At 47.1% G+C, this 26,090-nt stretch overlaps 4 protein-coding genes across 4 annotated transcripts; 3 read left to right on the top strand and 1 right to left on the bottom strand.

The window, feature by feature from the left end:
* The first annotated feature begins 1,544 nt into the window (after nt 1–1,544).
* On the top strand, nt 1,545–2,474 carry LOC130604825 (olfactory receptor 1019-like). The gene has a single exon (XM_057419730.1). It carries the CDS (start codon nt 1,545–1,547, stop codon nt 2,472–2,474), a length of 930 nt encoding a protein of 309 aa, XP_057275713.1.
* A 3,767-nt stretch (nt 2,475–6,241) lies between these two features.
* On the top strand, nt 6,242–7,171 carry LOC130604831 (olfactory receptor 1102-like). The gene has a single exon (XM_057419738.1). It carries the CDS (start codon nt 6,242–6,244, stop codon nt 7,169–7,171), a length of 930 nt encoding a protein of 309 aa, XP_057275721.1.
* Nucleotides 7,172–13,434: 6,263 nt separating this feature from the next.
* Nucleotides 13,435–14,352, top strand: LOC130604828 (olfactory receptor 5G3-like). The gene has a single exon (XM_057419733.1). The coding sequence runs from the start codon at nt 13,435–13,437 to the stop codon at nt 14,350–14,352; it is 918 nt and encodes a 305-aa protein (XP_057275716.1).
* A 7,955-nt stretch (nt 14,353–22,307) lies between these two features.
* LOC130604829 (olfactory receptor 5G3-like) lies at nt 22,308–23,240 on the bottom strand. Its single transcript, XM_057419734.1, has one exon. The coding sequence runs from the start codon at nt 23,232–23,234 to the stop codon at nt 22,308–22,310; it is 927 nt and encodes a 308-aa protein (XP_057275717.1). The 5' UTR covers nt 23,235–23,240.
* Between the last annotated feature and the right edge of the window lie 2,850 nt (nt 23,241–26,090).

Raw genomic sequence — 26,090 nt, forward strand, 5'->3', positions numbered from 1 at the left:
AAAAGAATTTTGTTTAGGTACTACTGCAGTTCTCCTGTTGATTTGAATTCAGGTGCTTGCTGTTTCCTTGCTCTTCTCATCACTGCTCATAGCAAAATGAAAGAAAAACCCCAGTGAAATGATAAAAACTTGGTGTGGGGACAAGTACTGCCTTAGTCAAGTCAGCAAAGGCAAAAATCTACATTTGTAATGGGTTTTACAGGAAGATGTTAACAAGGGGCAACTGTGAGAGTAGAAATGGTTGCAGGAACTGTCTTTGCGTTGCTGAAATCCTGTTTAAGTAGCATTAGGAAAGACAGTTGAGAATGTTATGAGAATAATCAGGGGTGAATCATGTAGGCATTCACTTGTCACCCACTCCCTCTCCTCAATGCGGGAGTAGGAGGAAGACATCTCCTTAAATCCACATATTTACAGCATATTGTTCCTGGTCTTTATTAGTGCACCTGGAGATGAAGAGATTGATGCTCTGGGTGGATTTTGCTTGTTGTCAACCTTCATGGACTGGAACACCTCCAAGGTCTCAGAAATGAGTATAAATACATCTTGAACAACAGAAACTACAGAGGGCACTTGTCTGCCTTTGCAAGATGCAACAGCAAATCACCCTCAGTGCAGCTTCTAAGGAAAGACTGCTAAAACCCACTCTCAAGATCTGCTTGGAAATGAACGTGGCCTCAGTCATCATCTGGAGGAGCAGCCAAACTCATCTCAGTTGCTGAAGGAGCTGCATGGACCCTCCAGGTTTCTCCATCATCACTGTGCCACCTTAAATTTCCTTTCCTATGGACTGTGTCTGCTAAAAACTTTGTGTTCTTCTCAGCTTTAAAATGCCCACGCTTCTGCTCTGCTTTGCTTTGCAAAAGGAAGTGAAAGTCAACAGGAAAAGGGTTTCTTCAAGTGGAATTGTTCCATGTTGGTTCATTTTAGAAAACAGCAATTATTTTACAAATGTACCTGTCATTTCCTAAGGAAAACCCAAAATGCATTCAATGTCTGTGCTGGTTTGGCCTGGGATAGAGCACATTGTCTTCATAGTAGTTACTATGGGGCTATGGTTTGGATTGGTGCTGAACTGGTGTTAATAAGTCCAGGGTGTTTTAGTTATTGCTGAGCTGTGTGGGGCTTAGCTGCCATCTGTGGTTAAACCTCGACCATAGAATAGTTAGGGTTGGAAAGGACCTTAAGATCATCCAGTTCCAACCCAGCTTCCAAGAATTGCCCAGTTATTGACCTTCCTCCTGTGTTAAATGTCCCCAGGAAGGCAGAAAGAGGAGAGATGAAATGCTGAGCTAAACCCAGGTGGGTGTTCTCACTGTTGAGCTTGAGGGTTTGGTTTTAAGACCCTCTTGTAGCCACTAGATGGAGGCTTGGCTCTTCCAAGAGCCCAAATCTCTTCCAAGAGCTATCCAGAGTCCAACTGACCCTCTAGCAGGATGGGATCTGCCTCCCTTTGGTGACACTGAGGAAGCTGAGGGTCCTCTTGAGCTGCCCGTATCATTGTCTGTTTTGCCTATCTCCTGCAGCTTGATGCATTACAGAGGATGACACCCGCCAATCACACTGATGTGTATGAGTTCATTCTTTTGGGGCTGACCACCCACCCAGACCTCCAGGTCCCCCTTTTCATGGCTTTCCTGGCCATGTACATGGTGACCCTCTTGGGGAACTTTGGGATCATTGTATTGATCAGGACTGATCTTCACCTTCACACCCCCATGTACTATTTCCTCAGCCACTTGGCTTTTGTCGACATCTGCTACTCCTCCATCATCATCCCCAAAATGCTGGTGCAGATTTTGACACTGGAGAAAACCATCAGCTTCTCGGGGTGTGCAGCCCAGCTCTGCTTCTTTGTCATATTTGGGGTCATCGAGTGCCTCCTGCTGGCTGTGATGGCCTATGACAGGTATGTGGCCATCTACAAACCCCTCCTGTACCCCACCATCATGTGTGGATCAATGTGCTGGTGGCTTGTGGCTGGTTCCTATGCTGTTGGTGTCTTTCATGCGGTGACCCACACCACTTTCATCTTTACCTTCTCCTTCTGCCACTCCAATGTTATCAACCACTACTTCTGTGACGTTGCCTCACTCTTAGCTCTCTCCTGCTCCAACACCCACTCCTATGAGGGGGTCATCCTTGCTCTCATCAGCATGAACTGTCTCAGCACCATGACCATCATCTTTATCTTCTATGCTTACATCCTCCCCTCTGTCCTGAGGATCCGCTCAAAGGAGGGCAGGAGAAAGGCCTTCTTCACTTGCACATCCCACCTGACAGTCGTCACCACATTCCATGGGGCAACCTTGTCCACGTACCTGCGCCCCAGCTCCACCTTTGCTTTGGATGAGAACAAAACTGCCACATTGTCCTACACCATCATGACCCCCACATTGAACCCCTTGATCTACAGCCTGAGGAACAGGGAGGTGAAGGCTGCCCTGATGAGAGCAATTGGGAGAAGGCAGTGAATGGAGGAAGCTGGCGACCAGGAGGGTGTTTCCTTGTTGCTGTTATTGAGCAGGACTCATTGCAGCACCGAGGTCTCTGTGAAGGTGTATTGAAGTGATTGCTCTGTAATTTCTCTCTCATTTATAAGGTATCTGACACTGATTTGGCATGTAACACCTGCCTAGATGAAGGTGGGTGAGATGAAGCCCAACCTCATTCATCACCAATGGTCCATGTGCACAAACAGCTCCTCCGAGCACCTTGATTCATCCTGTTAATCTCATTGCTCTTTTCAGTCACTACAGAGACAGCATGGACTACCCTGAGCATGGGTTTCCAGGTTGCCAAGGTTCAGAGGTAAACCCACAATAAGAGCCAGAAACCCTCTTCTTCTGGAGTGTCTCTGAAACCCAGTGCCTACCGGGATGGGTGAGAATGGACAAAGGACATCATATAATCAGTTAATAACTCAATCAGACAACTTTCCACTGTACTTTCTCATGATAAGGCTTGTGGCACTCTTAAATAAAGCTTTCCCACCCAAAACTTGGTTCCTACAAGTGAAATTGCAGGTTAAGCTGGAGGTGTTTTGTGCTTTGAAATGTCACGGTCAGTGTTGGTGCTACTTTACCTGGAAGCCTTTGGGCAATTTGAGCCTTGTCTTTGCTGCTCTTTTGCAGATGGTGTGGAAATGTAAAGAACTTAATCACAAGTTGGGTCAATATCGATTGTTTCAGCAGTGATTGAATCATCAGTGATGGATTTCCCAGCTCTTGAAGCTGATTCAGAAGTAGGCCTTTTACATAACTTACACCAGTAAGTTAAAGAATGGAGATTGATGTGGATATCCTGAAGGGCTCTCTGTTAAAGAAGCAAACCCAGATAAAAAATACAAGTAACCAACTTTAAAGTTGGGATAAACTATGTTCTTGCTCAAGTAAATCTTTCAATGAGTGGGTATTTCTCCCCACCCATCAGAAACAGGCACCTTTATGTGTAATTCACTCTGCTGTAACTCCAGTCTCTAAAGCAAATCACATGAATCACAAGCCAGAAATGCCTGTTTGTGTCCCAGCAATGGAAATCTGTGTGCATGCGTGTATTACATGGATATCTAGGATTATGAGATGAATCCTGGAATCCCAGACTGGTTTGGGCTGGAAAGGAGCTTAAAGCTCCTCCAGCTCCAACCCCAACCCCTTCCACTGGAGCAGCTTGCTCCAAGCCCGTATCCAACCTGGCCTTGAACACTGCCAGGGATGGGGCAGCCACAGCTTCTCTGGGCACCCTGTGCCAGCGCCTCAGCACCCTCCCAGGGAAGAGCTTCTGCCTAAGAGTTCATCTCAGTCTCCCCTCGGGCAGGTTCAAGCCATTCCCCTTGGCCTGTCCCTACAGGCCTTGGTCCAAAGCCCCTCTCCAAGGGGAAGGATCCATGCAGGAAGACCAGCTTTATTCCAATTTGGTTTGGTTTAGTTTAGTTTTCAGTTTAGTTTTTATTTAGTTTAATATTTCATGTTATTTTTTTCTAATTTATTATTCTAGTCTATTCTTTATTTTCGCTAAGTTAATTTATTTTAATATACATTTTTGTTTGCTTTTTATGTTTAGTTTTAAAGTTTTATTTTATTTTAATCATTTTTAATTCTTATTAATTTTAATTTTTTATTCCATTTTTTAATTTAACTTTATTTTATATTTTATTTTCATATTCCTCTGTCATCCATCTATGCACCCCCCCCGTGGACACACATATATGTATGACAGAGTAATATAATAATAATTGCACTTCTCCCAAAGGAAGTTCTGCAGAACACCTCTCAGCCATAGGGCCTCGGAGGTCTCAGTGGATTAGAGAGAAGGGTTACAAAGCAATTACACCAGCAGGGGGGACAGACAGAGCATATAAGTGTCCTTGTCATCTGTCGTAAGTTAATGTGAAGCAAGGAAGAAGAACCAAGCTGTCACTGGTAAGGACAAGGGGACATCCAGATTTGTTTTATCGCTGGAGCTAGAAGATGGGTTATAATTTTAAGGGGCTATACAGTATCATAGAATCCCAGAATTGTTTGTGTTGGAAGGGTGCTTAAAGCTCACCCAGTTCTAACCCCTGCCACGGGCAGGGACACCTTCAACTGGAGCAGCTTGCTCCAAGCCCCTGTGTCCAACCTGCCCTTGAACACTGCCAGGGATGGGGCAGCCACAGCTTCTCTGGGCACCCTGTGCCAGTGTCTCCTTGTGCAATACAATCCATAGTTCCTTGCAGGAAGCAGGAGGGCAGGAGAATGGTTTCATCCTTTAGAGATGAGGTCTGTAGAGAGGAATTTGATTGTTCTGGGTTGTATCTTTATTAGACAGACCATGAGGAGCTGTTTATTTCATGGCAGAGCAAGAGAACACCAGAAGAAGGAAGATCACAGAGCACATGGATTTTGTGAAGGGTATTGTACCAGTTATAATGGTTTGCTTATGTTTTAAGGTTATAGAAGCAGATAGCAGCTAAAATACCAGTTGTAATAAATCCTTTATCACTGCAATGCCAGTGATCCCACCCTGATTAATTCTGTCATGCTGCAGGTTGTACATAGAGCTAAACCCCATGTGCTTCTTCCATATGGATAAATGGTTTATCTGATTTTCCTTTCTGAATATAAGCCAGGCTCTTTGATACTGGTTTTACAGTGATTGCTGATGGGAAAGCCGTGCTCATTGCACTGCAGAGATTTGCTGACCGTGACGCACACCCCATGAGCAGCACAGTGTTTTCCATGATCTTAGGCTAATATTGATCTGCTATTCCCAGCAGTTTTCCTGTCTCTTTTCTTGGTCTCTTCCAAGTGTTTATGTTACAGTGGTTCCTTGTGGACCCCTGTGGAGGCTGCTCCATATCCCTCCCTGATGCTGTGATTAAAAGGCAGGATGCCATGGTGTATTTTCATAGAACTCTTAAATATGGATTTTAGAAAGAGGAGGTGTAGGAAAGGTTGATAAAAAGGCAAAGATTGCCATTTTTTGTTTTTAATGGTTTCTTTTCTCCCTCATGATGGCACTTCACCATTTCTATATACCCAATAGAAGAATAACCCTGAAATAGCAAAATAGATGAAAAGTTACTGAAGAATAAATGGGGTTTTCCTGTTTTATCTCTGCAGTGTGCAAGCAAAATCACCTTTAAGGAAAACCTCTATGGGGAAGGCTCCCTAAGATGCCAAATGTTCTATTCTACTTCAAAGGTTGGATTTGATGATCTGAAAGGTCTTTTCCAACCCAGTTGATTCTATGATTCTAAGTCCTGGAATTACAGAATCACAGACTGGTTTGGGTTGGAAAGCACTTGAAGTTCAGCTAGTTCCAACCTCTCAGGCTTGGGCAGGGACATCTCACCCTAGACCATGTCACCTGTGAAGACATGGTCTAGTGTGAGATTTTCATTATTGCTGTCACTAATTCATTACAGGAAGCACTGAATCCCTTGTTTTACACTTTCTTAGTTAGAACTTGGGAGGGTTGCCCTGGAATGTGATATAAACCATGAGTATACATCAGGGAGATGTGTTGTAGAATGAATGGAAGCGGGAACACTTGGCAGTGTGACTGCTACCAGAATAAAACATTCATTGCTTTGCTAAACTGGTTTTTGATGAATGTTGATGCAAATGAAGCAGATCTCTGATAACGAGAGGGTTCGCCATCCGAACCCTGGGGATTGATGGGCTTTTTAGGTGCTGAGTGTCTCCACTAACTGTTTATTATGGCTCTATGAATACATCTTACAGTGCTTTAGGAGAAGATGGCTGAGGAAAACCAAACCAAGCAAGTGACAGAGCTGACTCTTGTCGGACTGACGGACAACCCGCAACTACAAGCGCCTTTGTTCATCCTGTTCCTCCTCATTTACTTCATCACGCTGGTGGGAAACCTGGGCATGGTTGTGCTCATCAGGAGCAGCACTCAGCTGCAGTCCCCCATGTACTTTTTCCTTAGCAACTTATCTCTCCTCGATGCTTGCTACTCATCGGTGGTGGCACCGAGGACGTTACTGAACTTTCTGATGGAGAAGAAAACAATCTCTGTCATCAGCTGTGCAACCCAGCTTTACTTCTTCATAGCCTTTGGTACCACCGAGTGCTTCCTCCTGGCTGCGATGGCGTATGACCGCTACATGGCCATCTGCAAGCCCTTGCTGTACTCGTCCATCATGTCCCACCGCCTCTGCATGCTGCTGGTGGCCAGTTCCTATGTGCTTGGCCTGCTGCACTCCTGGGTGCACACAGAGTTCACCTTCAGCCTGCCTTTATGCCAGCCAGCCAAGGTCAACCACTTCTACTGTGAAATCACGCCCGTTCTGGCCCTCTCCTGCTCTGACACACGTGTCAATAGGTGTCTGATATTTGTTCTTGGTGGGCTGGTGGAGATGGTGACCGTCTTGGCTGTCCTGGTCTCCTACGCCTTCATCCTCACTGCTGTCTCAAGGATCAGCTCTGCTCAGGGCCGGTACAAAGCCTTCTCCACGTGCACCTCTCACCTGGCTGGAGTCACCATCTTCCATGGGTCCATCATCGCCCTGAACTTCCGACCAGGGTCTGCCAGCAACCTGAGCACGGATAAGGTCTTTTCTGTGTTCTACTCGTTGGTGGTGCCCATGCTGAACCCCCTGATCTACAGCCTCAGGAACAGGGAGGTGAAGAACGCCCTGAGGGACTTTGTCAGGTGGAATTAGCTTTGGCACGATGTTTAGCTGCTGGTTTTGGTCTCCAGACCTTCAGTTGACACCAAGGACTTTTGTTTCCCCACCCTATTCCTTCACCTTAAAGACCTGGTTTGGAACCATTTCCAAGTCTGTCTTTCTTCCTATGACTGGCTTGTGCCATAACTCCACAATCTGATTTATCTGCTGTATTTTATTGCCTTTATTTTTTTCCCCCCTCTTTTTTTGTCTTATGAGATGGGCACTGAACATTAGCTCTGGGCTCCTTGCTAGCCCTGTGAAAATGCTCTTCCACAGCCATCAGCATCTCCCAGTTGATGACTTAAAACCTGCCTTATGACCTCTTCTCATTTTCAGGGTCTTTCTCCCCTATCATTAAAGGGCAACGGATTTTTCCTGTACAAGTGCAGGAAACGAAATCAAAGTAATGAATGAAGTACATTTATTTTAAGATAAAAACTGGCATTAACCTCATCTATATTAGGCACTGCTCTGAGATCTCTATCTTCTCTATTATCTATGGATAAAGCTAGATATGGTATCTAAAGATGAGATTTGTTAACTAATTGTTAGGTAGATAAGGCTGTTGAATAATATCGTCTTTAATGCTTATTTCAATATAGGCCAGGTTTTGAATCATCACCAGAGAATCCAATATTATCCTGCAAAATATTCAGGCTGGTCTAACAGCACCTGAAGCACAGGGTAAAGAGACCCATGTCCAGCTCTTCCTGCCAAAAAGGTGATTGCTTTTTGAGGCGTCAGAATCATTTATAGAGGGGAACTCTGTCATGCGTTTGATGTGGGAATTTTTTGTCTATAGCCAAGGGCTGCTGCATTTTGCAGATCCCTTCTCTGCAAAGATTAAAGCAGAATCATGTAATGATGCTCTCAGTATAAAATGTATTTCCAAAACCTCAAGCCTGTTTCTTATGTTGCTGAAATTCACAGTTGTGCCTCTCCTGCATTGAGTTGCACTGAGTTTCCTATTGCCAGTTCACTGAGTTGGATCCACCACACAAGACTATGGCAATCCAGAGCTCTCTTAGGAAAGTAGCATCAAGTCTGGTAAATGCTTGTACATTTCAGTTGTCCTGTTTTGAAAACTTTCTTAAAGCCAAGAGGAAATAAGGACACCAGAGTGGGGTAATTCATCAGACAGTGATGAGGCGTACACATGACGCTGCTCATCGAGATTTCCTTTTCCACAAAACCTCAGACCAGATGATCTTTTGAGGCCCAATGTGTCCTTTCATACTGTTGTTTTTCAGAGCACATAAACAGTGTGTTCCTCATAAACATACTTTCCAAATATAAGTTAATTCCTACTCACAACAACTAAAGAATTTTTCCCCTATCAGTGTGCTTTGGTTTCTTTGAGACCCGGATAGCTCTCAATTAACATTGATTCTGTGTTCAGGATTGTCTTTCATCAATAGAAACTTCCCACAGGCTTAATTCTTATATGAAATCCACTATTTGGTGTTTCCCAGTGTGCTTGAGCATGAGCTGGGCATGGACATGGGATGTGGTTTGAATTCCATTTCTCTCACCATTTAGGTAGAGGGTCATGTCAAATGAATATAAAATACCCCTTAAAATGAATGAGAGGAGACCTGATGTGCCCAAATTTTCCTTTACACTGGGTGGCCTCAGCACAGTTCATCATCCTTGGTTATGAATTATATTGTCTACAATATTTTCCTTTAAATGTAATCTATTGTGAAGCTGCAGACTCAGGAGGGATTCCCCTGAATATACAAAAGTGCAACTTGAGAGCTTGATTCCCACCAACTTCTTCTCTTTGAAAGGCACAAACAAATGCAATGAATCTTTTGAAACCTTTTCTCTGACTCTTTTTCAGCAAGCAAATGTAAAACTACACTGCCTCTTCCCTCCCACCCCAGCAGCTTTAATAAAGAGCTCGCAGGTAAGAGTGACGAATTTTATTGGAGCGGAGAACAAGGTCAACAATCTTGTAAGAAAAATAGATAATTACAAGTGACAAAAGAGTCAACATTAAAACAAATCAGAAATCGCCTTCGATGTAGTATTGTCTGCTTAGCAACTCAGCAACCCAGTCTGCTTAGTTGAGCCAAGGCCCCGGCTGAAGCACTTACAGTGATTTGGCATATTATGATTGGATACATGTTTTGAAGACCCTTAGTGACTAACATATAATTGGTTAAACACAGGTGTGAGAACTCAACCTTGAAAGCTTGCCAACAGTCCACAGTTCTCATTAACTTGGTGAATTCCAGCCTCTTATCTTGCTTGCTTAAGCTTCTTTGGGCCTCTCATGGCCTTGCTGTATCTTTCAGGACTATTCAAAGTTTATGTACCAATTATGCATTCTCCCATGTGTCGTGGTTTAAACCCAGTCAGGTAATTCGTTCACTCACTTCCCCCCCTTTCTTGCCCTCCCCCTGCTCCCGGAGGGACGGAGAGGAGAATCGAAAAGAATGCAACTCCCACGGGTTGAGATAAGAACAGTTTAGTAACTAAGGTGTAACACAGATCACTACTGCTACCACCAATGATAATAATGATAAAGGAAATAACAAGGGAAGAGAATACAACATCTCAGCACCAGCCGACCGATAACTCGCCCCCCAAGCCCGACCAAGCTCCGACCGATACCTCCTCCAACCCTGCAGGCTCCCAGCCCTTCCGGCTAACTCCCAGTTACATCCTGGGCATGACGTGCTGTGGTATGGAATACCTCTTTGGTCAGTTTGGGTCAGGTGTCCTGTCTCTGCTTCCTCCCGGCTTCCCCTCCTCCCTGGCAGAGCATGAGGCTCACAAAGTCCTTGGCCAAACCAAAACATCATTGTTATCAGCTCTGTTCCCAGGCCAAAAGTCAAAACACTGCACTGCACCAGCTACCAAGAAGGAGAAAAATGACTGCTACTGCTGAACCCAGGACACCGTGAGAACACTGTCTCCACATCTTCCCCCTTTATGTTTTATATATGGTTTGGGTGACCCTACTTGAGCAGGGGCTCTGGGCTAGATTATATCTCCAACATACTGTGATGCTGTGATATGCCAACGACAGGCTGCTGGGCCTGCCCCTTTTTTCTGCTGTATGGCTCTCTGATAACAGGCTGTATAGCTCTCTGATCCTTCACATCAAGGTCTGGCATGGCATGTGTCCCCACCGCTCCATGCCTGCTGGGTTGCAGCCAAGAGCGGAGCTAAAGGTTCTTCTTGGTGGCAAACACAGAAGCCAACCCAGTCTTGCCCTTGATTGTGGTAGCAGGCATTTGGTCAGCCTCAGTCCTTGCACCTTGTTGTCAATGCAGAGTTTCACCTGCTTTATCCAGTAACAAGTCACTACTACAGCAAGGCACACACAAATTTACATTAGCAGAGTAACTATTACAGGGTACAGCAGCATGTTGAAGATGCTGATGGCAGCGAGGGACCAGCCAAAGAAATTTCTTACCAGTGGAATTCTCCCACCCTCTTAATTTGTTCCATCACCTGCTTTATAAGACTACCATTGTATTAAAATCTTTCTAGCTTTTGCCTTAGCATTTTCTAGCAGCTACTGCAAATTTCCATACTCTAACATCTCTTTTACAAGTGACAAATCTATACAATACAAGGCGTAGTTTCTTATTAGCAACTGGCTAGTAAATACAGGTGGTTTTATACACAAAATCACAACCTCTAATAATAGCTACTTTACAAGCACACATATTCAGGATGTTACTTTTCAGGTGCCCCCAAGTGATGTTTTGCAGTCATTCGTTTTTCTCTTCCTCTATCTCATTCTGCTTGGGGTATTCACGGTCAGCTCCTGTAGCTGAGGCATCAGGTTTATCCATTCGTCTGCCCAGCTCATGGCAAGGCTTCACAAACTTTGCAGGCAGTCGCCATGGACCTGTAGGCAGGAGGACACAAATATACCCCCTCCCCCAGGTTATCAGTTCTTGAGAAGTAGACAGGTTAAGTGCACCATCATTACTCTCTCTCTCCCCCCCTCTTTTTTTTTTTTTAGTCCCTGCAAAAGCCATCATTACTCCCACTACAGTCCCATGTACAGAACGTGGCACAAGGACCCTGTGGAGACTAACAGCAAACCAGCTCCAAGAAGCATCATTGCAGTGCGAGGTGGCAGGCTCAACCTTAGCGGGCATCCCCGCAGAGGCTCTGCCTCCCCCACATCCTATGAGGCTTGGGCTTTTATACTGACCAAAATGCACACTCGTTCTGACACAGGTGGCCAGCCTGTGCTGGAAGAAGTGGCCAGCAGTATCTACAGAGGTCTCCAAGGGTTGATAGAAACCTGGACATACTTATATTTACCAGCTTCTAGTACATGGGTATCACAGAGAAACTGTATGGGCTCCCCCTGTCAATTGCAAGGAAAAAATCATAACATATACAGCTTGAGTATAAGAGGATTTTAACGCATACGTGGTCACTGTTTGTCAGGCCTCCTTAACTATTTTGAGATCAAGAGCTTCCCACTCTTTAGCCCCCTGCTGTGTAGCAAACACAGGATATGCAAAGATGCCCATTGCAGAAAATTCCCCAGTAATGATCGCATCTTTGGTTACCCATTGTTACAACAGAGCGTCTCCAGCACCAGTTGGTCTGAGCAGACCGACCCGGGAGACGAAGAGTCAGGGTCTGGAAGCAGAGGATATAAATCTGGCTCGGATTCAGGGGATTCAGGGGCTGATCCTGCGCTGAACTCGGGGTCTCCGTTGCTCGCAGCTGTGTCTTTCTTATCAGATGTCTCCCGTTCGGTATGTGGCCATCTGCAGACCTGGCTCCTCCGTGACTGAGTTAAAAATTTCCACTCTAGGGCGTAGTGGGTTGGAGAGGCTCGCGGTTCCTTTAAATCTCCCGCTAGCGCATGATCCCTATTTTCTACTGCGTGCTTCACAGTGGCGCCGCAATCGATCCGGCGCCGAGGCACCACCCTCTTTCTTTCGGATTTCTCGATATTTATCATGCGTATCCCTTCTAATATACTTTCTCTGTCCTTTTTGAAGTCCCTACTTTCGGAACTGGGGTGGTGGGGGAGCAGGGGGTTACACCTCCTCCACGGCACCTTCTGATGAAGGCGGGGGAGAAAAAGGAGGGGGGGGAACCCTGTGCTCCCGCGAGTTGGGGGAAAGGAGTTGTAACCTTCCCCCAGTTTCAACCGACCGGGGACGTCTGTTCCTAGTTTCTCCGTTGCTACCGCGGCAGTTTTATTTTCTGCCTTGTATCTTTTTATACAGTTTATACTTCTCTCCATGGTTTACCGAGTTTCTTTGCCGTTTTATCATCATTTAGCATTGAGTCAAATAGTTCATCACCAAACTTTCGCCACTCACTCTCCTCAAAAACTGTATTAGGATCTACAAAAAAACCCTTATCCTTCCCTACAGCCACTAGACCTGCTAGCTGCTTTAGAGTCTCAGGCTCAATTCCCCGCTTTTATAAAAAGCACTGTAAAAAGTTCAGGGCTCAATTCCCCGCTTTTATAAAAAGCACTGTAATAAGTCCAGGGCTACCTCTCGGTCCATTTTCATGGCCAGCCTTTTCCGGATCGTCTTCTTCTGGGTCGTCCTGTAACCTCGGTCTCTGGATCGGCCTCCCGACGCAGCAGTGTCTGGTTCGCCCCAGCGGCGGATTCCTTTCGGTCAGTCCAAGCACCCGGGTCCGTCACGCCACCGCAGCAGCATTGCCCGTGCTCCCCGGCCGCTGCCGCCGGCGCCGCTCACTCGCCGTTCCGGGTCCCTGATACTCAGGGCCCTGTAATCCGGGTCCCCGGTAGCTGGGGCCCTGTAGTCCATGGTCCCTGTTCAGGCGCCATTTGTAAATGGCAAGGAGAAGCAAGACACACCAACCCAATATGGGTGATAAGCAAGCTTCTACTTTATTTGTGGCGCAGTTTGCTTATATCCTCGTGGTGTTTAGCCACGCCTACTAGTCACAACAGTATTGGTTAGTTCTACACAGCTTCCTTCACATTCTCCTCCCACATCCGGTTTCCGGTTACCTGTGAGGCCTACACCTTGCTTTGCTCGCACAAGGCCTCCAAGGATCCATGGCCTTGCTCCTAGAGACATTCTGCAACATTCTACCTGTGCTGGCACAGGACTTTCACCAACCTGTTCCTCATTGAGCTGTGCCTGAACTCTCCCTTTCCATCCTGCAGGACTGTCTCTGAGCAGCTCCCACCACACAGAGGCTTTTCCACCTGGGACATCCCTGCCTCTTGGAGAAGAAACCTCCAGCCAGGAGCTCACCCACAAAGCACCATCCAGCCCATGGCACAAAGCAATTGCACCCAAGTGACCCAGTTCAGCCTGACAGGGTTCACAGAGGACCCGGTGACTCAGCTCAACTTGTTCCTGCTCTTCCTGCTCACCTACCTTGTCACCATCATGGGCAACCTGGGCATCATCATCTTAATCAGGGCCAGTCCCCACCTCCACTCCCCCATGTATTATTTCCTGGGCAACCTGGCCTTTGTAGACCTCTGTTCTTCCACTGTCATCACCCCCAAGTTGTTGGTTGACTTGATGTCAGAGAAGAAGAGAATTGCTTATGCTGCGTGCATTGCTCAGGTCTTCCTCTTCGACTTCTATGGGATTAGTGAAAGCTTCCTGCTGGTTTCGATGGCCTATGACCGTTATGTGGCCATTTGCCATCCCCTGCTGTACCCCCTTGTCATGTCCCCAAAGTGCTGTTTCCAGCTGGTGACTGGCTCGTACCTCATGGGGCTGACCAATGGTGTGGGACAGACCATCAGCATGTCCTTCTGCAGCTCCAGCACCATCGACCTCTTCTTCTGTGACATTTCCCCTCTCATCTCCCTCTCCACCTCTGACACCACCCTCAGCCACATCATCCTGACCACTGCAGCATCTCTCTTTGGTGTGTCCAGCAGCCTGGTTGTCCTGCTCTCCTACGTGGCCATCATCGCCACCATCCTGAGCATCAATTCAGCCGTGGGCAAGCGCAAAGCCTTCTCCACCTGCACCTCCCACCTCACCACTGTCAGCATCCTCTATGGGGCATCCTTTTTTATGTATTTATTCCCCAGCTCAAACAGCTCAAGAAGAGCAGATAAATGGGCTGTGGTGATCTACACCGTGGTGACTCCCATGCTGAACCCCTTGATCTACAGCCTGAGGAATAAGGAGGTGAAGGAGGCTTCGAGGAGACTCTTGAAAATAAAATGATCTTAAATTCTCCCAATATAGGACCAGATAGAATGGAGATGTGGAGGGTAGATGCTCAGCTTTTGGTTAAGTATGGATAACATGTTGGGGGTCTTCTGCACCCAGCCATATGTGATGCACTGCTTGATGTGACTGAGAATACAAATAATTTTATACTCTAAACTTTGATAAATATATTTAGTAGTTAATTTCACCTAATTATTTAATTAGTCATTTATTTCACCTTGTCAAGACACAAGTAGACAACTACAAGAGTGCAATTCTCTTCATCTTAGGATAAGGGGGACCTTACTGCCCTCTACGCCTGCCTGACGGGAGGATGGTGCCAGGAGGGGCTGGGCTCTGCTCCCAAGGAACAAGGGATGGGACAAGAGGAAACGGCCTCAAGCTGCCCCAGGGCAGGTTTAGATGGAGCTGAGGAACAATTCCTGCCCCAGAGGGTGCTCAGGCAGGGCTGCAGGCATCACAAACCCTATAGAGAAGGCCCTCAGTGCCATGGGTTAGGGGTGGCCGCGGCAGTGCTGGAGAACACTTGAACTTGATGAGCTTAAAGCTCTTTTCCTTTTTGCTCTCCCTTTTGCTTGGCAAATGAGAATAAACAGAGAGTGAATTCTACCGTTCCACTGGATCAAACTCCATTTCTAGACAGTGTTGTTAAATTCATTGAGGGCCTTAAGAAAAGGACAAAAACACCTTTAACAAGAGAAATAGAGATGAGAGCAAATAAGTGTGATGCCATGCAGGCAGTATTTTCAGGTTTTGATGTACAAACCTCATTCAATGATTTCCAGCACCATTCACCTCATTTCATTTCAGACAGCAAAGAATTTAAGTGAAGTATGGTACTTGTGTGACCTCTGGTACGAATGAAGGTGCTTTGAAAGTGTTTTAAGATGTGATAGTGATGAATCCCTAGCAAAGGGCAGAAACTATAAAGGAGTCCCCATCCACTGCTCCTCACCTTTGCTTTTGAGCTCCCTGTTGGCAGCAATAGAAGCCATGATCTCCATGGCAGCCTGACCACAACAGAGCACAGGAGCTGTGGTGTTGTTCAGCATCCTTCAGACCTCCTGTGTGTAAGCCCATGGCAGCCTGGAGCAATGGCATTGCCTGCCCTGATGTCTCTCCTGTTGCCTTCCTGCGCAGAGAGCTGATGGGTGATGGGCAAACACTGCATGCATAAACCACCCCAAAATACTCCAATGTGTGCGTTACCTCAGCCCATAGAGCTGCAGCCTCTGCCAGGACCATGGTGAAACCTGGAGCCATCGCTGAGCTTTAGGGCTATCCTAGACACACATAATAACCTAGGCTGGAGAGAGAAGCTCCATGGCTGGATTCAGTTAAATCAGGATCAATGTGGTTTGGTGATTCCTTAACAACACACAACTAAGAGGCACCCAGGGTCAATCAGCTGAATCCTGCTTTGTTCCCAAAGCTTCCTGATAATTCCCTGGTTATTATTTAACCCAGATGACTGCTGTTGTCCTCCTGAGCCTTGCGGACAAGCAGGGGCAGAGGTTTCACACCCTCCCTGGCCCCTATGTCAGCGTTTGGCTGCTTTTACAGTGGGGTTTTCTAACTCCCTCTGTTTCTAACTGGAATTTCCCATGCTGCACATTCACAATAGGAAATCTGAGATTTACCCTCATCTGCAAGATAAAGCACATGGAGAACTTGCAGGAGGCATCAAGCCAAAAAGAATGGGACACCATTAATTCTTGCATGAATCCTTTCTCTGTCCTTGAAATCATCGAATCATGGAATGGGTTGGGATGAAGGGAGCTTAAAGCTCCTCCAGCTCCAACCCCTGCCACGGGCAGGGACCCCTTCCACTGGAGCAGCTTGCTCCAAGCCCCTGTGTCCAACCTGGCCTTGAGCACTGCCAGGGATGGGGCAGCCACAGCTTCTCTGGGCACCCTGTGCCAGCGCCTCAGCACCCTCCCAGGGAAGAGCTTCTGCCTAAGAGCTCAGCTCAGTCTCCCCTCGGGCAGGTTCAAGCCATTCCCCTTGGCCTGTCCCTACAGGCCCTTGTCCAAAGCCCCTCTCCAGGTTTCCTGGGAAAGGCCACAATAAGGTCTCTCTGGTGCCTTCTACAACAATAGTCAATGACTTTATGTCCAGCTGCTCTCTCCTTCACCATCACCAAGTGTTTAAACAGGAATATGAGCTCTTAGTGTCTTGAAAACACAAGTCTGTGGCTACAACCCTATCGCTCTGCTCATTGTGGCTTCACATTGGAGCTGCTGCTCTCAAAGCCAAAAGCTGTTTGCTCCTTTTGTGTGTTTAAGGAAACCAGTGTTTTGCTGTGTCTAAGGGCTGCCACTGCCTTCAATGGGGTTATCATCTGACCAGGAGAGCAGAGCAAACACCAGGTGAGGTTCCAGGAAGCAGAAGCAGCAGCCAGCATTGCAATGCATCTTCCTCCTGGGTCATGATGAGCAGGCAATGAGGTGCCTGGCTTCTGGCATTCCTGCTGATGAGCTCCTAATGGCTTTAGCTCCCCACTCTCAGGTGGAGCTGCTTTCATTGTAGTTAAATCTGGTTTAAAGGCAGCTGAGCAAATGCTGGGTAGGAGCTACATCCCCTTCTTTGGGTACTTAGTGACTGGATTTAGGAATCACCTCAAATGTCCTTAGGGAAGCACTTACTTCCTTACATTGGAATGCACCATGTCACCTCTATGTGTTTACTGGGTCCATCAGCTCCCTTTAGTGTTGAGGGAGATTTGGTGGGGTTCATGCCCCTCACTGCAAGGCAGACACCTGCATTGCTCCAGGTGAAGAGATCTGAATGAGCTCTGCTGATTGCCTTGGCCTGAGTCTCCTTAGCTGTAATGGGACCTTGGCTCATAAATAGGTAAGCAGAAGCACTCATGTTTGTGTCTTAATGTAAGTTATGTCTTAGAGAGGGTGAGTGGGTTTGTTTTTGGAGGTCTCTGTTATGTCTCTTTTAGCTGATGAGTTAAGAAATGTCCTGAAGCAAGGGAAGTATGTTTTTCCATTTGATTGGAAAGGGTTTGAAGGCTTGGGTTTTGATTGTGTAGATCCTACACTGGGCATGTGGTTCCTTTCCAGTGTGTGGGTTCTAGGTGTATAGGAGACTCCAGGAACATGGAGTACCAAGCTGCTGTCTGTAGGGTGGCTGGAAGCTGAGTTACCTTAGTTTCCCTTGGTGTAGAAATAAAAAGGATAAATTCAGTTTGATTTCAGTACTCCCTTTAAAACTGTTGGCCATGTTATCTTAGTTTTTGAAAATGAACTGGGGGATATTAGTGTGGATTCTTTTAGACACCACCGCTATAATGGAGCGAAGAAACCTTCTGGGGTTGGTGGTGGAAGAAGCAAGGAGATCTTCAAACACTGGTGAGTTCATCTCTGTGTCTGCCTTTACCACTATTGATGGCTTGGAAAGGCATGGGGGTGGCTTGAGATGAGCTCTTAGGCAGAAGCTCTTCCCTGTGAGGGTGGTGAGGTGCTGGCACAGGGTGCCCAGAGAAGTGGTGAAGGCCCCGAGAACAGGTGAAAGCAGCTTTTCATACAACCATGGAATGGTTTGGGTTGGAAGGGAGCTTAAAGCTCACCCAGTTCCAGCCCCCTGCCACAGGCAGAAACACCTTCCAGTAGAGCAGGTTGCTGCAAGCCCCATCCAGCCTGTCCTCAATCATTTCTGTTGGTCAGTAATGTCTAATGCAGTAGAGCCTCAAAGCTCAGCATTCATAAATCATTTCCTGGACAGAATACGAAAGGAAAATGAATGTCATCAGTGTCCTGGCTGTGTGTTTGCTTTTATAAAGGTTGCTAATAGCAGATATTAACTTCCTGATGAGGGGTTTCTATTCTGCATGGATGGATAGGAAGTTATTGCCTAGAAGATACTAGCGTTGTTTTCCTCTTTTCAGAGCCATAAGAAAGGAACTTTTCCCCATAAAGCTGTGCCTAAAGGGGTTTCAGGAAACATGGAGAGGGGCTTAGGACAGGTGCCTGCAGGAACAGGCCAAGGGGAATGGCTTGAACCTGTCAGAGGGGAGACTGAGATGAGCTCTTAGGCAGAAGCTCTTCCCTGTGAGGGTGCTGAGGCGCTGGCACAGGGTGCCCAGAGAAGCTGTGGCTGCCCCATCCCTGGCAGTGTTCAAGGCCAGGTTGGACACAGGGGCTTGGAGCAAGCTGCTCCAGTGGAAGGGGTTGGGGCTGGAGCTGGAGGAGCTTTAAGGTCCCTTCCAACACAAACCAGGCTGGGATTCTTTGAGCCAGGCCCATGAAATTGTCCTTAATACCCAAACATGCCAACACACTGACCCTCCAACTCCTTGGCTTTGGGCATGAGCCATCTCTGTCAACAAGGCAGCTGTAGAAGTGAACTTTGCTGTTAACAAAGAAGAAAGTTTCTTTCTTGTTATCCCCAGCTAATTAATCTCTGATGGCTTGTTATGAAGAATGAGGGAAGTCACATCCAAGTCTTCTGAGAAGCTTTTGTGGTGATGAGGAAACTTCCTTGGTAAACCCCAGAAGGTCTTGTTAAAGCTGGTGACTCCTGGAAGGGTGCTTGGTCCCCAAGGACCACTTCTTGCTTTGGCAAAGTGAGCAGCATCACTTGTGATGGAAATAGCTGTGAGTGCTTGTGTTGTGAAAGCCTGGATCTCGGGCCTGCTGGAGGGCTTTCTGTGCCCATGCATGCTTGGTCCTACTCTCTCTTTAAAGACACATCCCTGTCTTCATGACATGTGCAGATCATGTGGTTCTTGCTAATGGGGTGCTTTGTCCCTTCCTGCTTTTGACCCCTAATAAAGGGAGCTGGAGTAGCTCATTGCATTTCTCCTCACATTTGGACCTGCTCAAGTACACCTCATACTTTAAACTTCTTGTCATTATTTGCCTTGGGATGGATTTACTTGTGTCTCTTAAGCTGTGAGGCAAGTTGTAGTCCACTCCATCCATCCTCCATGCCTGACTGGCTTTCATAAATGTGTTTTTCCTACCATTATGAATTTGGGATTGGAGAATAAGCATGGCAATAGGGTCACCTGACTCAACATCTAAAATACATTGCTTAGTTATGAGACAGTCAGGTCCCTTCTAGAAGCGATGGGAATAAGAGAATGTTTTTTCACATCCTAGGGCAGCTGGTGAGGGTGGATGTGGTCCAGAGCAAGTCTGAACATCAGAAGCACTTGTACCGTGCACCCTCTCTCCATGGATTATGCATCTCTGAATCACTTTCTCTGGATTAAAATAATTCCCGTCAGGATGTGAAGGCCTCCTGGAGGTCAAACTGGATCAGCTGCCCCCCTCAAACCTGTTTGCAGTTTGTTTTAATCCAAGAGACAGGACAAGAGGAAACGGCCTCAAGCTGCCCCAGGGCAGGTTTAGATGGAGCTGAGGAACAATTCCTGCCCCAGAGGGTGCTCAGGCATTGGAACAGGCTGCCCAGGGCAGGGCCGCAGGCACCGGCCCTGCAAGTGTTCACACACTGTGTAGATGTGTCCCTCAGTGCCATGGGTTAGTGGTGGCCTTGACAGGGCTGGGGTAAGGGCTTGACTGGATGAGCTTGAAGGGCTTTTCCAACCTGGTTGATTCAATGAGTCTAAAAGGAGCCCAGTTCATGCAGCCTGACCACAGCCTGTCATGGGGATGGAAACCCAGGGAGGGGTGAATGCTCTGTGTGTGTCTTTAAACTTGAACTGTTGAAACTGCTCTCTTATCTGAACAAATACTAGAGATACAGAAACACACCTTCACTGAGCACAGATGCAGACACAAAACTCTGATTGAATGACTCAACTTTTATTTATCTAAATTCGAAGAAGATGAAACTACTTCAGATCTCCTAATCCCCTCTTCCAACAGTCTTGAAAGCTTTGGTTTAGTTTTCCTTTCAGGTGGATTAAAACTTTATAAAGGAAAAAACAAAAGATAATTTAAGAACCAAGAAACCTCTTATTTTGCTTGTTTTCTTATAGGTGGTGATGGAAAGTACCACTTAAGTTGCAGGGAAGGAGACAGATGAAGTGAAATGCTCCTGGTTAGGTTTTGTTTGTGCCATATAGCAATGTGGTGCCATTTGCTCTGTCCTGAAGGGCCCAGGACATTGCCATGCACTTTTGACATGTACATCATGAAACCTTCAGAAGGGTTGGCTCAGTCTGGAGCAACATCTGAGAGCTCAGAAGGAGCCCCAGGGGCATCTCCAGGGTGTTTATAATCAATGTTCAGGTAACTGAACTCAATCCTGGATGCCTGTGTGCTTCTTGACATTGGTTCATGCAATCTGACCCGCTCTACCCATGCTCATGTGAATGTTTCATTGGGATAATGGTCTAGGACTGTGGAATTATGTCTATGGGGTTCAGTACAGCATCATGAAGATATAACTGGGACAGCCCAGGAACAGACTCATGTTACTTCATGACTTCTGGTTGCCTTAAGCAGTGGTAAATGCTCCATCCCTGGCAGTGTTCAAGGGCAGGTTGGACACAGGGGCTTGGAGCAAGCTGCTCTAGTGGAAGGGGTCCCTGCCCGTAGCAGGGGTTGTAACTGGGTGAGATTTAAGGTCCCTTCCAACAGAAAACATTCTATGACTGAAGAGACACAGAATGCATGAAAGAATAAATGGTGTCATATTCTTTTTGACTTGCAAGTTCTCCATGTGCTTTATCTTGCCGATGAGTGTAAATCTGAGATTTCCCATTGTAAATGTGCAATGTGGGAAATGCCAGTTAGAAACAAAGGGAGCTGGAAAACCCCACAGTAAGAGCAGTCATACACGGCCATAGGGGCCAGGGACGGTGTGAAACCTCTGCCCCTGGTCATCCCCAGGGCTCAGCAGGAAAATGGCCATTGTCTGGGTTAAATAATAAACACAGAGTTATAAGGAAGCTTTGGGAGCAAAGCAGGATTCAGCTGATTGAACCTGGGTGCCTGTTAGATGTGTGCTGTTAAGAAATCAGCAAATCACTTTGATCCTGGACTGATTCTATCCAACCATGGAGCTTCTAACTCCAACCCACGTTATTTCATGTGTTTCGTATAGCCCTCAGACTCAGCCACGGCTCCAGGTTTCACCATGGTCCTGGCAGTGGCTGCAGCTGTATGAGCTGTGGTAATGCACACAGTGGAGTATTTTGGGGTGGTTTATGTATTGCCTATCACGCATCAGCTCTCTGTGAAGGAAAGCAGCAGGAGAGGCATCAGGGCAGGCAATGCCATTGCTCCAGGCTGCCATGGGCTGCAATGTGCTGGGTCTGATTTCTGCTGAGTGAAACCATAGCTCCTATGCTGTGTTGTGGTCAGGCTGCCATGGAGATCATGGCTTTTATTGCTTTCAACAGGGAACTGGAAAGCAAAGGTGTGGAGCAGGGGACAGGGGTTCCTTGATGGTATCTGCCCTTTGGCTGGTATTCGTCACTACCGCGTCTTAAAACTCTTCCAAAGTGCCTTCATTCATAATAGGGGTCACCCAAGTACCATATTTAACTTGAATTCTTTGCTGTCTGAAATGAAATGAAGTGAATAGAAGTGGAAATCATTTAATGGGGTTTGAGAATCAGAACTTATAAATACTTCCTCAACAGTGTGTATGTTATTTACTGTCCTCTCCGTTTCCATTTAGCTTGCTAAAAATCTTGGTGCATTTTTCTTATGGCCACAAATGACTTCACATTAAGTTTAAAAGTGGAGTTTGTTTTAGTAAAACAGTAGAATTCACTCTGTTTATACTGATTTGCCAAGAAAAAGGAAAGCAATGCACACCAAAGCCCATACCTTGAGTTGAAGCAATTGTAAAAGCTTTTGCAATGTTTGTATTTTTATATTCAGCTGGTGTTATCAAGCAAGCCATCATGTAAGTTCAGGTGCAGAAGACACACAAAATGTTGTCCATCTAAGGGACTTCACAAAGAGCTGAGTATCTCCCCCACATCTCCTTTCTATCTGGCCCTATGTTTACAGAATTCAAGATTATTTTATTTTCAAGAGTCTCCTCAATGCCTCCTTCACCTCCTTATTTCTCAGGCTGTAGATCAAGGGGTTCAGCATGGGAGACACCATGGTGTAGAGCACCACAGCCCATTTATCTGCTCCTCTTGAGCTGTCTGAGTTGGGGTTTAAGTAAGTGAAGAAGCATGCCCCATAGGACATGCTGACAGTGGTGAGGTGGGAGGTGCAGGTGGAGAAGGCTTTGCGCTTGCCCTCGGCTGAATTGATGCTCAGGATGGTGGCGATGATGGCCACGTAGGAGAGCAGGATAACCAGGCTGCTGGACACACCAAAGAGAGATGCTGCAGTGGTCAGGATGATGTGGCTGAGGGTGGTGTCAGAGGTGGAGAGGGAGATGAGAGCAGAAATGTCACAGAAGAAGAGGTCGATGGTGCTGGAGCTGCAGAAGGACAGGGTGGACATGCTGATGGTCTGTCCCACACCATTGGTCAGCCCCATGAGGTACGAGCCAGTCACCAGCTGGAAACAGCACTTTGGGGACATGACAAGGGGGTACAGCAGGGGATGGCAAATGGCCACGTAACGGTCATAGGCCATTGCAGCCAGCAGGAAGTATTCAGTTACCCCAAAGAGATCAAGGAGGAAGACCTGAGCCCCGCAGCCAGCATAAGCAATGCTCTTCTTCTCTGACATCAAGTCAGCCAACAACTTGGGGGTGATGATGGTGGAGAAACAGAGGTCTACAAAGGCCAGGTTGCTCAGGAAATAATACATGGGGGAGCGGAGGTGGGGGCTGGCCCTGATTAAGATGATGATGCCCAGGTTGCCCATGATGGTGACAAGGTAGGTGAGCAGGAAGAGCAGGAACAAGTTGAGCTGAGTCACCGGGTCCTCTGTGAACCCTGTCAGGCTGAACTGGGTCACTTGGGTGCAATTGCTTTGTGCCATGGGCTGGATGGTGCTTTGTGGGTGAGCTCCTGGCTGGAGGTTTCTTCTCCAAGAGGCAGGGATGTCCCAGGTGGAAAAGCCTCTGTGTGGTGGGAGCTGCTCAGAGACAGTCCTGCAGGATGGAAAGGGAGAGTTCAGGCACAGCTCAGTGAGGAACAGGTTGGTGAAAGTCCTGTGCCAGCACAGGTAGAACAAAGGGGTGCTCAAGCAGTTAAACACCATGGCACAACGTGGTGCCTGCTCCTCTGGCTCACACTGAAATGCTGAACAATGACCTCTGTGGAAAGCAGTGGGAAGGTTCCACTCACCTCAGTGCTCAGCCTGGGGCTTGGAGACCATCCGGCTCCACCTGGAACCCAGAGAAACGCGGTGCTTTCACAGTGCAGAGCTGATCCCTCATCCTCTCATGGGCATTTCCCAACCAGCCGCTTCTTCCCTCTCTGGTGGGACTTCTTCCCAACTGGAATTAATTCCTGACCTATGGGAAGTGCATTTTGGATGGGGCTCGTAGCAATGTGCTCTAGTGGAAAATGACCCTGCTCGAGGCAGGGGTTGGAGCTGGGTCATTTTCAAGATCCCTTCCAACAAAAAGCAATCTGTGATTCCAGTCATCCTTACACAGAGGTTTAGATTGGTTTCCCCTCCCTCCTGACAAACTTTGTTTGCTTTAAAAGCTTTTTCTGGTTTCTTTGGCTGTTCCTCAACACATTAACAGAAGGGGGCAATCCCCAGAGCTCAGCAATCTCTTCCTGACATTGTGTTTTCTTGTGGAGAAAATAAACTTCTGAACCTGCCTCAACTCAGCAATGGGGAGCACCCTGAATGTCCTGTACAGGAAAGCTTCTGGTGCTCATCCAGGAGCTCTTTGTGGTCAGTAAGAAGAGGAAGTGTCCTGATGGGCTGGAAGATGCTGCCCCTCACTTACATCTCAGCTCTGTCTCTGCTGCCCTCCTGATGCTCTCGGAGATGGATGTGAAGACGAACGTGCCTGGAGCTGTGCAGGGAGCCTGGGAATGAACCAGCATCAGCAAACCCCCTTCCTATTTCAAGTGATGTGGGGATGTGGGACTGTGAATCTCTTTGGGCCCCAGGAGGTGACAAAGCCCAAAGCAGGTCATTATCTCTTCTCCGTGCTGATTAGTTTGGAGGAGGAGAAGTGTACCCAGAGGAGATGACCTCAGCTTGAGCAAGCAACAGGCCTTTGGGCTCTCTTAGAGCAAAGCACAGAACAAGCCCAGCTTTGACATCCACTTTTGGAGCATTTCTGAGGCAGTTACAGCTTCACAAGGGCCAGGGTTGACATTATCATGGCAGGGAGAGCAGGGGAACCTTGCCAATGGGAGCTGGTACCACGGTCCACCAGCAATCCCAGCACCACAGGCAATGAACCAGGTTTCCACCCATCTTCAATTCCTTGTACTCAAACCATAGCTCACAAGTTTGGCAGTTGAGAATGTCATGAGAATAATCAGGGATGAATCATGTAGACATTCACTTGTCACCCACTCCCTCCCCTCAATGTGGGAGATGGGGGAAGGCATCTCCTTAAAGCCACATAGTTACTGCTGTTGTTAATGGGCTTTATTAGTGCACCTGGGCATGAAGAGATTGATGCTTCAGGTGGATTTTGCTTGTTGTCAAGCAAAGGGTGTGAAATCACCTCTGAAAGGCATTGTGGTGCTTGGGCATCTGAGAGACACGGTGTGGGTGAGCCATGCCTGAGCACAGCTGCATTGCAGCAGTGATGAGCAGCTCATAGGATGCTTCTGACATACTTGTGGACTATGCAAAGAATTTAGTCTGACCTTGGCAAGAGAATGAGAATGGATTTTAGAGACATTTCAGATCTTGAAAGGGTCCCCAAATGGGACATGAAGCACAAGTGACTCCATCTCTGGGTTTGCTGCAGTCCCTCTGTGCACACTTGAGAGCCCAGTTTTCCATCCCCACTTGTGTTATCCACATGCAGTGCCTGGATGTCCAACAGCTGAGCTGGTGCCTCTGGGCTTCCACTGTATTCAAGGGCAAGAAATGGGCATTTTTAGGCAGGGATGAATTGTCCCAGGCTGAACTAATAGGCCTTTATCCCCCTGACCAGCCTCAGCTGTGGCTTCATCCCACCCTCTGCCCATTTGTCCCCCATCTCTATTTAAGTTCAGCCAGGGAGCTTGTGCTTTATTAGAGCAGTTCTGGTTTCCAGTTTAGTAGGTGTACGGCACATCTAAGGAATCCTTTGATGGTGACCTAGGCTTCATTGTGGATCTGTTTAGCTTGTTGGAACTTGTCCCCAATCTCTGTTCCTGCCCTGCTTCTCTTGCTCAGGTACTGTGGGATGGTCCCTACACACTGCGATGTTCTCCTTTGTCTCTGTTGAAAGATATTAAGGAAACAAAGCCCTGTGGCAGTCCTCAGGCTCCTGCAGAGTAGAACCCATCACCTTCTGCATGCAACAGCCCAGCCAGTGCCCACTGTCATGGCATTCCCTCTCCATCTAGACCACATCCCTGCATGGGTAAAAAAGGAGTTACTCTTCTCAGTGACAGAAATAGAGTAGTAAGGGGAACTTTATTTCCTGGTATTTTATTCTGGTCATTAGTTAATTCTGTTTTACCAAGTATAATATTGGGCTTCTATGGCAGGACCTCTGTTATTTACCTGATACGGGAATTTTGTGTCTACAGCCAGGGCATTCTGAATTTTGTAGATCCCTTCTCTGCAAAGATTGAAGCAGAATCATGCAATGATGCTTTTGTCATCAAATGTATTTTCAGAACCCCAAGCCTGTTTCTTGTTGCTGGCATTGACAGCTGTTCTTCCCCTGTACGTTCGACTGAGGTTCCTCTTGGGAGTTCCCTG

The sequence above is a fragment of the Pezoporus wallicus genome, unplaced genomic scaffold (assembly GCF_028554395.1).
Source record: "Pezoporus wallicus isolate ANWC-B61680 ecotype Strahan unplaced genomic scaffold, APGP_CSIRO_Pwel_v1 contig_13419, whole genome shotgun sequence".
NCBI classification, from domain to species: Eukaryota; Metazoa; Chordata; class Aves; order Psittaciformes; family Psittacidae; genus Pezoporus; species Pezoporus wallicus.

Excerpts from the sequence above, each read along its gene's own strand:
- LOC130604829 (XM_057419734.1), bottom strand. The coding sequence starts at position 23,234 with ATGGCACAAAGCAATTGCACCCAAGTGACCCAGTTCAGCCTGACAGGG.
- LOC130604828 (XM_057419733.1), top strand. The coding sequence starts at position 13,435 with ATGGCACAAAGCAATTGCACCCAAGTGACCCAGTTCAGCCTGACAGGG.
- LOC130604831 (XM_057419738.1), top strand. The coding sequence starts at position 6,242 with ATGGCTGAGGAAAACCAAACCAAGCAAGTGACAGAGCTGACTCTTGTC.
- LOC130604825 (XM_057419730.1), top strand. The coding sequence starts at position 1,545 with ATGACACCCGCCAATCACACTGATGTGTATGAGTTCATTCTTTTGGGG.